This window comes from Mycteria americana, chromosome 4 (genome assembly GCF_035582795.1).
Source record: "Mycteria americana isolate JAX WOST 10 ecotype Jacksonville Zoo and Gardens chromosome 4, USCA_MyAme_1.0, whole genome shotgun sequence".
Lineage (NCBI taxonomy): Eukaryota > Metazoa > Chordata > Aves > Ciconiiformes > Ciconiidae > Mycteria > Mycteria americana.
The window spans coordinates 49,648,226-49,661,188 of NC_134368.1; the positions used below are offsets into that span (position 1 = coordinate 49,648,226).

Below are 12,963 nucleotides of genomic sequence, written 5' to 3' on the forward strand. Positions count from 1 at the left end.
GTGCCATGAAAACCAGCAGAAAATATTAAAGGTTGTATTTATTTAATTGGGGAATATTATTTTTGATTAAACAGCTCCATCAGGAAAGGATCTGAAAAAGCCCATCTCAAGCTCATTGTTCATTTTGGGCAAGACCACCACACTTCATACACCACAGAAATCACCTTATTTTTAGGAGGTTTTTTTCCAATATATGATTCAAGAAAAAAAAAAAAAAGTAGTGTTTCTTCAAAGGTTGAAGTATGATGATGTTTAAACGGTATGAGCTGTAGAAGTCTTCTCCATCAGACATTTTACACAGTCTTTGATGGTCTCCCTTTAAACAAAACCAGTTCAAGACAGTGTTCTGGTGTTCTCATTTATTATTACCGTAATTGATTTATCCTTCATGATCTGTTTATCAGGAAATTGTTTTCATTTAATAAACATCTTAAACAAATCTACAAAAGAATTCCCTTCAAAGCTAGGGCAAATGGTAAATTCAAATTCCACTCTCCCAGAACCACATCTAGCAGCATTTTTGAAATCCATTTTCGCATATTTCTCTTATCTGTTCAAAGACAACTAACAGTCCCTCACACTTGAGATAACCATGAAACTAAGAAAAATACTTCCCTCCTTACTAAATGCTGACAGAAAATGTTTTAGCAGAAGTTACTCCTTTTACAGTCTAACCCATTTGTCTATTTCTCATCCATGCTGTCCATGCATTAAGCCACAGAAGTAGGTATTTAGTCACATACAGAAAACATTTCTATTTACAACTAAGGGCAAAAGTTTAGTGATCCTTCTCAGAGGAAACAACCAGAAGAGCTCTGCTGTCCCTCAAAAGTGGGGTTTTGCCTGAATAAAGGCTGAAGAATTCAGTACTTAAATGCTGATGTCAGGCATCTCAGAAAGTTCTCTCAAATAAGGCAACGGGGAGTCTAATAGCTTTTTTTTTCTCCAACGTTTAGAATGGTAGTCACCTTGAAAAAAAATACCAGGACCTTTGCTAACCCCTTTATTAATGGAACAATTACTTCCTATTCCTTAACTTGCCCAGTCTGATGGTGTGAATCCCCCACTGCCCTCCTGGGAACTCCCAGGTATCAGAGAGATTCTGATGTGACATTAGATTTGCAACAGACATAAGAGCTCAAAACATACTTAAGAGTTTAACTTTGTTTCTGTGCGACATATAAATCATCACATTGGAGAGATGTTTGAATAGATGGGGAAAATCAGGCATCCAGCATCAGTGACTTTCAAATGGCAATAAACACCAAGTCATATGTGTATTTCAAACTTTCTCTACGTGATACAGAACGTTCCCTACTTACTGATAATTAGTTGTTACACTATTCTATTACCAGTTTTGAGAAATACTACTCACCTATACCTGGAATCCAGAACAAATCTTAACATATTGGTGCCTTCATAGCATTCATTTTTTGAGTATATACAGACTTAAATACCTGAATTACTCTTTCAGCATTAGTATTATTTTTAGAAATATTTCTAACAAGTATCTTCAGGTACAGTCACCTGATTTAGATTTGAAAATATCTATCCACAGCTTTAAATTAATTCTCTTATTTCTGATTGAACACTTCCTTTTCATTGCAGACATCATGACCTGCTCCATTCAGCTCACTGATTTGCCCTTCTCAAGTTTCTTCTTTCCTTTCTGCAGAGAATTTAGTTAGACAAGTCTAACAGCAACACAGGAATCATCATGCTGGATCATTAGCCTAGTGTGTTTCATTTAAAAGTCACCAGTTCCAGGCTGATCCCATTCTTGTTCATTTTGTGAAGGCTGCCATATGGAATAGGGCTGCATTTTAATTAGCTAAATGCTAAGCATTCTGTAAGTCTGTCCTCTATTCTGAACACAACTATCTTGATGTAAGGTAAAACCAACTATTTCCAGGATTAACAAAGTAAGATTGCAGTATACTTTGAAACCATGTTTCAATTTCAAGCCAGCATTCAACTGTCTTCAGTTGCGTCTAAGGCTTAATTTTTTTGAATAACAATTTACTTACATACTTGTTATAGTCTCAAACACATTTTATACTGTGTGATGCTAACCTTCTTCCTTCCAAGAACAGCAGCTTAAGTGTTTTGCAACAGACTTAAAAATATACAGTATAAAGAGGTAAAATATATTTCACAGACAAAATCGAACACGATTTTCCAGGTCAAAGACAGCAAAAGATAAATTCACAAATGAAAAGATGAACGTACCTTTCAATTCACTGCTAATCTTGGGTGGATCAAATGAAACAACCTCATCTGATGTAAACGTGAGATCCTCCTCAAATGTCTCAACATGCTGCCCATTTAAAAATAGGCTGATCTGGAAAAAGACACCCATTTTCAAAGAGTCAATATAGAAATCCAGTGCAACATGACTAAAGAAAGCCTATTTCTAAGTATTGATTTGGCACATTTTCAGTAACAGCTTTACCGATAAGGTTCTGTCGCTCCCTTTTAAAAAGTCCCAATAACAATAATGATCCATTATAAATCTAAAAGAAATCTTTATGTAGGGAAAAAAGCATTAAAATCAAAGAAATGCTCTATCGGGCTGCATATGTTTCAAAGGAAGACAATCTCTCGTTCCATCTTTCCCTACATACAGCAGCACTACAGGGAATTTTGTGTCACAACTCTTGACAGTTGGATCCCAAAACTTGAAAGCTGCCATGATAAAAAGCTGCCCTTTTCCTTCTTAATGTCACTGTCTGTATTAATGACAAACTTCCCTTTGGATCCTATATTCATCTTCAAATAAATTTTGTGAAAGCAACTTACAAAAAATAAATTAATACTGGATATTTTACATTTATGTTGAGATGAAAATATGAAATAAAAAACCACCATGCTGTTAATCTTGCATGATGAGCTCTCCCCCCGCCCCCAAGAAATCTGAAAAAAACCCCATAGTCAAGTGTGCTATTTCATTAGCTGACTGGGCTATTCACTTAAGATGTAAGCAAAGGTTTCTCTAGTTAAAATCATATAGCACAATCATTTAGAAAAATCAACTGCATCCATTTCACCTGCATTGGAGGACTCCCAGTACTAAAGACTCAGACATACAATCAGGTTACACTGCCACAACAGAACAGTACACACCAACCTAGCTGCAACAGTTATCAGTGCTCAGCTGTCAGCAGACGCAAGATGATTCTACTTAGCCCTCTTTCTTAAGATTGTTCTTAGAGAATAGCTAATAGTGACAAAGGCCTCCAATGCTTATGCAAGAAGAAGATTAAAAAAAAAAAAATTATTTCAGAAAAGCTGTTCTTGCTTTTCTTGTAGGTTTGCTAGAATCTTTCTCCCTAGGGAAAAGTTTTAGGTTACTTTTTGAACATGAAAAAACACACATGGAAAATAACTACTGTTTGCACTGTAAAACTGTTGCCTTGGTGTCACTAATTCAACGTGACAAAACCACTGGTGATCTACGATAAAATCGGGACAATTGCATAAGAGCAGTGAAAACAACAAACGAGATATTGAATCCAAACTGACACCCAGAAAGGTGTTATCAAACACAAAACAAAAGAACCCACTGTGGCAATGGTAACATGTCTGAAAAGCTCCTTATGGAGTTTTTTTGGTTTTAGGTCAAATGCTGGACTAGAGCAACTAGGCTCTTTGCAACTGAACTTCCAGTCTAGAAAAGTAGTTAATTCATACCTTCCTTACTCGTAATCTCTAGCTAGATCATTGTTGTTAATACATGGCTAAAACTTTGAATCCAGGCCTTGAATCACTTACATCACACTTTTACGTAACCTTTAATATTACTGCAGTACAACAGTGATGGGTCACATGGCATTTTGTTAATAGCGTATCAGTGCATTCATCAGATTAGTTACCGAGAGCAAGGATTTTGATTTTCTATACTGAAAAGAGTAAATGAGACACTGCCTTCTTTCCCTGCTAAATTAGGTTACTATTTAATGTCAACAGCATTTTACCAAGTCTGGAACACAGTGCTAATCAGCAAGTCTAAATTTAATTTGATGAACAAAACAGTGGTAGGCTAAACTTCCATAAAGATAATAATTTCATATTAAACTTGGCAAAGACAAACCATTTGTATAAAGCAAAATGTAAGTGACAATAAAAATAAGTACCTGAACTTCTTTAAATGACAAGAAAGGTGGGGCAGGGGTTTAATATTCTTCCACTATGGACAGTTTATAAACTTAGTTTTAATAACTAAATAGCATCTCCTCTGTAAAATTAATCTTAAATTATTTCTCAGTAATGCAGTGTACTACTCAAAGAAAAATGTAACATCTGGGCCTACTTGTGCTATGTACTGCATGCATGTTAAAAATGAAAATAAAACAGCCCTTTTCTGAAATGCTTAGAGCACTTAAATTGATTACTGATAATCATTTTACAAAGTTGTTTTTTTAAAATCAATTGGGTTTTGTTTGTTTGTTTTCTCTCCCCCTTGCTGCCTGTGCTCCTAAGGCTTCCCTTCACCACCCTAAGCAGAAGCCTGTCACAATACCTGTGGTCTAACACAGACCAACGGTCTGGCCTTTGGCCACTTTCTTGATGGTGAATGAGTGAGAAAGCTCTTCCTGAGTGAGAAGCATCATTATTAGGATGCTTTGGCATGCGATGCATGCAATAGCCAGAAGTCAGTTAAAGGCCTCTGAAAGAGAAGGGCATATATGCAGTTTTGTCTGCAGTCTCCAAAGGATAAAACAAGTATCTGATGGCATTCAGAAAAGCAGAGACCAACATTTATAAATACAAACATTTTACGTTTTCAGTAAAACCAGTTTCTTCAAGTTTATCTTGAAGACTTCAGCCTACAAAGAGGTACATGCATAACAGAAAAGAAGTAGGGCTCTAGCTCAACGTTTCATCTTACACTGTAATTTCTCACCTAGGACTGCCTAGTCATCTGAACCGTAACGTCTCAGACTGAAAGAAACTATTGTTATGAACTGAATAGGGCCACAGAGATAGAGCTCATTCACAGGCTTCTCCATGATACTCATCACAGTAGTCTCACAGGCTTTCATTAATTTTACAGCTTTTGTAATACAGGTAAGAGCAGAAATTACTACTCCCATTTTTACAGACAGGGTGTTTGGAAGGAAAAGGCCCAACTCTGTTAAGGTAAAACCTGTGTGAATCAGAGGAAATTCACTGATTTTAATAGTTATTTCCAGTAGTATACACAAAAAAGTAGACATCCCTCCCCCAATTCAGAAGATGTGTCCAGGTTCACAAGATTAATGTTCAACTCTCTGAACACCTAATTACTTTCTCTTTAGAGAGGGACCATTGACTTTCAAAAAATACGTAATTTTCATAAGCACTCTTTGCAAATGCAGTAAAAATAATTCAAACCTACAATTCTAGGAACCTGAAAAGAGACATTCAATTTTGATGCAAGGTATTTCAAAATTCACAGCAATTAAAATGCAAGGTTGGCAAGTTCAACTGTTGTAAAGCATTCTGTGTGAATAACATTAGTCTCTGGGAAAATATTTTTTAATCAAAGTTACCAGAACACTTTGCAGTTTTAGGACTCAAAGTCACTGAAAAATGCCAGAGTCAGCAGAATTTTTCAAATGACTTCAAAGAGAACAGAGCAGGCTTTAAGCAGTAAGTCTTACCTGAACATTGCTTTTGGGATAATAGAAGAAAAATGGCTTCAAAACTGGAGACCTAGACACATAAAACAACAAGCATAAATGCATTTAACCAGAAGTTAATGAAAATGTCACATCATACATCTTTAGTCTGTTCATACACCAGACAAACACTTGGGAAATTAAAAGCTATTTAGCCATGATTATCATTGGTTTTCCAAACAATTCTGGAAAGCCTGAGAAGTGCAGAAATTCTTAAATTTCATTATTAAGAAAGTAAGATTTAGTTTAAAAAAAAAAAGGGGGGGGGGGGGGGGGGAATTTTGCAAGGGAAGTAGCCAAAATAGTGAAAATATTTTCTTGAAAAAGTATGGACTTCATGACATTGAAGTCTACTGCACTGTGATTAGCCCCACATTGATACCTAGGCTAGTTACACAGAGCTACTGGAAATACATCTACAGTTTCTTCCCCCATCTCCATATGCAAGACAGACATATTGAAGTATTTGCTTAGGGACAGGAAAGCTTTAAATGCTCTCATGAATAGGTATGGAAAGGTGAGCATATAAGTCACCACCAGATTTTAGCCATATCTAGAAAAATATGGAATCAAACCAGGATTATTTTTTTTTTTTAATATGCTCAACATTATTCTGTTCGGCTCGCTCATGTAATGGGTTCATGCTAACATTCTGTGGGATGTGCTGGGACCCTTGGCTTCACATTTCTAAGGTGAAGTGGCCTGGTGCAGACAAAAATCTGCTGTGCCCATATTTTAAACTAACAGATACAAGAGAAATCTGGTCCAGAAATCTGCATGTATTGGCACATGCTTGAGCTACTGCCCTGCCATTTAAAGTTCTCCCTACAGCTCATTAAGCAAAGACATTGTTATGAGCTGATCAGACACTTACGTAACTCATATTCAATACTTCAATAAAGATTTTGACTATTTGCATAGACATGTTGTCGCACTCCCTGTTGTCTTGTTATCAGTTATTAAGCGTAGTGTGCAATGGAAAGACTTTAGTTGCTTCTGTGGTTGCTGTTTCAAGGTGGGGAAGCTTGTGATGGTGAGTGGTGGGAACACCACCATCACACGTTACAACAAGTTAATGATCAGAAGTTAACTTACACTCTGGGGCGCCCTCCAACAATTCCAGTAAGGCCAGGTGCTGGAAATGGAAATTAAAGTCACAAAAGAACTGTTAAAGCCATCTTCAAAACACTAGAGCTCATAGCTTACCGTAGCTTGAATCATTCCTATAATGCAGATTTAATAAATACTGGGGAAATATCTAGCAAATTACATATGTTCTCATAAATTAATAAAAACGAACGTTTTGTATAACAGTTAAAAAGGCAAAACATGTAAAAGGTACTGTGACATAACAAAAAAAAAAAAGGAATTCGTTTCAAAACGTGCAAAGTATAAACTAATTTGGAAGAAGAACCTAAAGATTATTTTGTATACCAATGTCAGTCAGGTGATACATTTGATAGAAAAAGAACTTAGCTTTGGGGTTTTTGTTGCTATTGTTTTATTTACTTTTAAAGAGAGCAGAGAAACAATTCTGACCTGAACCATGGTTTGTTTTAATACTTGTTTAATATGACTTTTCTTATTAGATTAACTGTTTCTGATTAACTTGCATCTTTCTCTTCAGCATTATCACTGGCTAACTTTGCTTTTTTAAGGTGCTGGGTACTGCAGATCCCATTCTCTCTCTTTGATACATAGGTAATTCAGGGGCTTAAGTCAGTAGCATGATCCTAGATTTGCAGTAAGTCAGTGCTGTGATTAGACTTTTGTTTATTCTCAGTATCAGGTTGCCAAGCTTTACTACCATTAAACCCATCTACCCAGCTCAGTATTTCTGAAAGACACAGTTCTGCTCTCCTCATCCTGAGCATAGCTTCTCACCTTTCTTTCTGGCATGGATAGCACGCATACATGATACATCAGAGCTCCATATAGTATTGCAGGGGAAAGAAACTGTAAAGTGCATACATTAAATCAGTCTAGGAATTAACAAGTGTATGAAGCAGTCCCTTAGAAACAAATGCTGTGGAAAGCTGCCCACATGGTATATTTACCCAAATTAATCCTGGCTAAAATGGGCTTCATGCTTCCTCCAGGTGTGAATTCTCTCTGTGCTCAAAACAGACTAAAAGCCATGTAACCATGCCGTTGTGGTCCTAAGCTCACACTGATAACCTCTACTCATCAGACTGTTTTAGCTTGGATTCAGTGCCTTGGTAATGTGGATGCATACCAGTGGCAGCACAGATGCTAAAACATAGCATAGATTGCAGAGTCTTGCCATATTCACATTCATTGGAATTGATTTCTCTGAAATAGTGGTTAACAAGGTGTTTTAATGAAGTTTTTGAAGAGGGATGCTGTTACATAGTCCTTCTCTTGATCACACTGCTCTATAATCGGAGGCACATTTGGAATCAACAAAACTAAAATTCGGTGCACATCTGAACGACTGATTCAGAGACCGTAATTACAGTAACTAAACCTAAATTTATGGAAGAGGTCTTTTGCCTAAGGCTAGTCCATAATCACTCTGCCAGCTTGGCCAGTGCGCTACTACAGTACTTGCACATTATAACGAATTCACAAGACAAACAGACTTCACTGACTGTATTTTTAGCCAGAGGCTGAACAAACCAACCAACCAACCTCAAAGCACAGCAACCTTTAGAAGGTGCTACAGTTGAGAACAGTTGGAAGGGATTAGGGGTGTTAGTATTAACTCCCCCTCTTTCCCAAAAAAAAAAGCCTATGATGTTTTTTAGTTCTGGGAAAAAAGAATGCCCTCAAAAAAAAAAAAAAAAAGCACCATGAATAACCATCTCCCTACCCACTAAGTTCTGCTGCAAAAAATGTGGTAGTGGATAAAATGTGAAAGAATCCATTGCTGTTACATAATTTTAAATGAACCAGTGAAGACTCAGCCCTATACATATTACCCATGCAGTCTTTCAAGCAGAAAACTGCCATTCAACATTAAAACTAACTGCAGTTATTTTACTGAATTATGCGCCTAGTTTGTTTATTTAGGTTGTTGGGGGAGGAGGCTGGATATGGTAAGGTCATGTTGAAAATCCAGGTTCATAAAGTTAGTTAATTGAAATTATCTGTGGATTGTCACATGGCTCACTTCCTGCTAGGCAGCTGAACTGCTCATTAAGGATACCAGATTTCGCTCCGACATCAGTTTCAACTTCCTGAAAGCTCTCAAAGAAAGCTCTTGACTTGCCTGCTCTCACACAATGCAACTTGGCTCCTACAACAAAGCAGTCCTCTAAACACTGACAAGAAAACAATCCATCTTAAGAGCAACCACTGCTCACACCTCGAGGCTACGACAACCTTCTACTGCTGCTTGCTACTGCTAGTCTTGCAAAGTTCTCCAGCATATGCTACTGTAACAGCAGATCTGTCTCTGCAGATACTACAGCTACCCCTGCACGTAAATGCAATTGCAGAGCAAAGCTATACCAATATCCCAGTTGCAACCTTATTCATTTCTATCTTACGATTATCCAATCCACTGTTTACATTAACATAATAATTTTAACTATATGCAATTCCTATTTAGATTTCAGGCAGAGAAGATGAAGCAAATCTTAAATTGATTCTGGCTTATAATCAGTGATTTGTTATTTGTGTAAACAGCACTAGAGCACACCACCTCACCTCAGCCCAGGGCTCAGATCCCCATTACATTTCTCCAGTAAAACACAGAAGGCAATGGAAGGTGAAGCACAACCAGGTACCAGTGGGCTTGTCACTGTGACCAGACTTACTTCTGCTAAGTTAATTGTGATGTCCTTATAGATCAACTCTTGTCCCATGACATCTTCTTTAAAAAGATGTACTCATGCTGTACTTTATGCTTACTTTACATCGCTTGCTTAAATATCTGTGCAGATGCTCTCCCTTCCTTCCTTTCTGGAAGAAGACTTATCTTTATCTTCAATGACATGAATAATTTGTCATACTTGTAGAGAGTATCAATCAGGCTGCAGTACCAAGCCGATAAGATTATCGGCTAGATTGAAGCTGTTGATCTCCTTTCCCAGAAACTCTACATGACCACTTTTTGCTATCAGAGCTCCATTCATTAGTTCCTCAAGGCAGATGAAGTATCACTAAGCACAGTGTCATCCTATCTGCCACCAGTCACCCTCTTGAACAAGTTGCTTCACTTCAAGTTGATGAACAACTCCCCAGCTGCCAGCTTCTGTGCCTCAGAATGGCACAAAACTGATGCACTGCAAAATGAGCTGAATGCCTTTAAGTTGGAGACCTTCCTTTCAATCTATTTATATTCTGTTCATCTATATGCACAGTATTTGTCTGGTGTGATCATCACACTGAATTTGATATTTATTTTGCTTCAAGTGTATATGATCCAAGAGTCCACCATTTCTGAGAATGTTTTCCCTTATGGTGCCTGAGGACCTAGCCTGGTAACTACAAATTCTCCAGGTGGCTGGGCATTTAAAAGCAATGAGTCAGTACTGGAGATTACACCACTTGAATTCCACTGATTTCATTAACTCCCAAATATATGGCATGATTGGAGAAATATCAGGCACTAAGTCCACTAAATTTACTTCTTTCTAGGTGACTAAGCACATAGGACCCTTCCTTTGGATTCTGTGCTTAAATGTTTAAATCTACACTGAATCTACAAAATAAAGAATTTGTTATTATTTAGCAAGTGCTTTTCTTTGGTTAATCGGCACAATTCTTCATAGAGTCTTAACCTGTCTTTTAATTTTACGACTCTTCCCTCTAGCCTACTTTCAATCTTATCCATTTTCAGCTTAATTACCTTAGGAAAAATAAACCATCATCCTCTGTGTGTACACGTATGTGTATTTGCATTTGTCAGGTTCTTTCCTTTGTGTTCATGATTCTTTCAGCACACCCGCAACATCCCCAATTTTGGGTCCAATGGCAAATTTCACCCAAATCTGAAGGATGGAGAGGAATCTCAAGAATATCAAAGCACGCAAAAACCCCACAACCACCCACCCATGATTTGACAGCCATGTGGTGACAGATGCACATGTAGATAATACAAGGTGAAGTCCACTCAAGATATACTCCCTGATACTGCAGTTCCACTGTTTCTGATCATCCATGTATGTTTTCTCTCTCCAGCCACCTTTCCATCTTTTTGATTTTTTCACCCCACAAAACTCATTCAAGAATGGACTTGCAAATAGCAATACTTTTAAAGCTCATATATGATACGCTGGAAAAGACAGCAAGTTTCTGATAAATTTCAGGAACAGTGGTAGCAGGCAAACAAAAAAGTACTGGGAAAACCAATGTTGTTCTCAGTCAGGGCTGTCACAGCTCTCCCCTCCTCATCCTTTGTCACTCATTCTTTTCTCCTCCCCTGCACCAGCTCTGGTGTTCACACAAGCATTTCAGGGAGTGATCCACTGAAAACCAGCTCTGGTAAAAAGAATGCTTAAAATCACCCCAAACAAGCACCTATTTCAATATATAGAACCACCATGTTCTAATACGTTATAATCGATGCCATAGATATGGCACCCTGTAAAACGCCCCACGGCAGGAAAAGCTCCAGTTGGAACCTGCAATCAACCTATGAGATGCAAATTCTCAGCAAAACAAGCTTCATTCCTTCCAGCTCCCATAATTCCCCACTGGATTTTCTGATGGTGGGAGAGCCTTGTGTTTTGCCTCCTTAATAGGTCCTCTATCTTATTCAAATCCTACTTTAATGGCCACACCCACTTTTGGCTTATAACTTCTTATTCTTTAATCTACTTCTGTAAAAAAAAAAAAAAATCTGTACCAATCTGTGTATTTTCAACAGAATAAAACATTATGCAATATATGAAAGAAAGATGCTAGACTGCATGAAACATTTTGTAATGTGTTTTGGAGTAAGAAAGCATGAAAACACTCTGACTAGTGGAAATCTGAAAAGCTTTAAGTACCTTAAATTCAACAGGTGACACTATCTTCTTTGAAACTTCACTGAGTTCCAAAACACAATGATGTCTCTTGCTCATCAACTTACGGTGTTTGACCCTAAATGGTTTGTCCCTTGTATTTCTGGTGACTGAATTAGCTCCACCAAAAGGTTATTAATCTATTTACCACATATTCTAAGGAATTATGTATATATATATTTATATATAAAAAACAGACATCAAAGCAGTCAACTTCTCAAGCATTATTTTAAGTGATTGAACTAGACAAATCTGAAATCCAAGGTTTTATACTCAACAGTTCTTACAATACAGTTGAGTAGAAGTACAAATACATACAATCTTTGTTCACAGGGGTCAGTTATATGATCTTAATTATTCTATCTATGTTCTCTGAATACAGCAGATAAACTATCTTCTGCAATATTACTCTCAAAAAATGGGGACTGCAGTAAACTGTTAGAACGAGGACATTTCTGGAAGTATCTTCCAACACGCTTAGGAGATCAGTCATAATATTTACATATACTCAAGCACTTTACAATCTCAAGTTGTATTAACCAGCTGTCATCTTAGTGTCAAACTCCGGTCATTTTAATGTGAAATAAGGGTCAGCACATGATTTCAGCTATTAGTAAAACATTTCTTAGCTACTGAACTCCTATTAAACTATAAATACCAGTTTCCCACAGCAAGGCTCTTCTTGAGCTCTTCTACACTGCATTTTATTGAGAATTAAATATCTGAATTAAAGACGACAAAATACACTACATCAACAGAAATTATTTAAATGCTAACCATATGACTGGCCAGACTGTATATAATGAAGACATTTTCACCAAATAGTACAAACCTGGTCTGTGATTGCTATCTTTTATGAAATGAAGGTGAACTTCTATAGACTGGGCAATGCAGAACTGCTGCAGAACCGCACTGAACTCCCACAGGCTACTACATATTTAAAAATCTGAGTCTGTGTGTCTAGGATTCTTCACTGCCAAGTATTGACAAGCTCACTTTATATAACAGGAAAATAGCTGCGAAGACCCCGCTATTAAGACTGAACATTACAGACACATTTGAAGTTTTTTTTTTTTCTAGGAGATCATACATGCATAAAACCAACCAAACTTGCTAGTTGCTGTTAAAAAAAAAAAAAGGCTATTATCAACATTCAAAGTACTGAGAAATAAACAGAAAAAGCATACTTTTACCAGTTGAAAGTTTAATAAACTCAGGTGTCAATTGTAAAAAAAGATAAAAAGATTGGATTAGGTGTGTTTGGCTTTTTTTTTTTTTTTTAATAGCTTCTATCCCTTTAAGCCCATCAGAAGAGCATAATCCAAATG

The 12,963-nt window shown here is 37.0% G+C and overlaps 1 protein-coding gene across 3 annotated transcripts in view; it reads right to left on the reverse strand.

Annotated features, from left to right (window-relative positions):
• LOC142409185 (uncharacterized) overlaps positions 1–12,963 on the reverse strand; it is a 68,388-nt gene that overhangs the window by 13,414 nt on the left and 42,011 nt on the right. For all 3 annotated transcript variants that reach the window (XM_075500412.1, XM_075500411.1, XM_075500413.1), the window contains exons 14-16: positions 6,756–6,795; positions 5,643–5,694; positions 2,230–2,341 (exon numbers count right to left, since the gene is read on the reverse strand). In XM_075500412.1, coding sequence (XP_075356527.1) covers positions 2,230–2,341; positions 5,643–5,694; positions 6,756–6,795 — 204 coding nt within the window. The remainder of the gene's footprint in view (positions 1–2,229; positions 2,342–5,642; positions 5,695–6,755; positions 6,796–12,963) is intronic.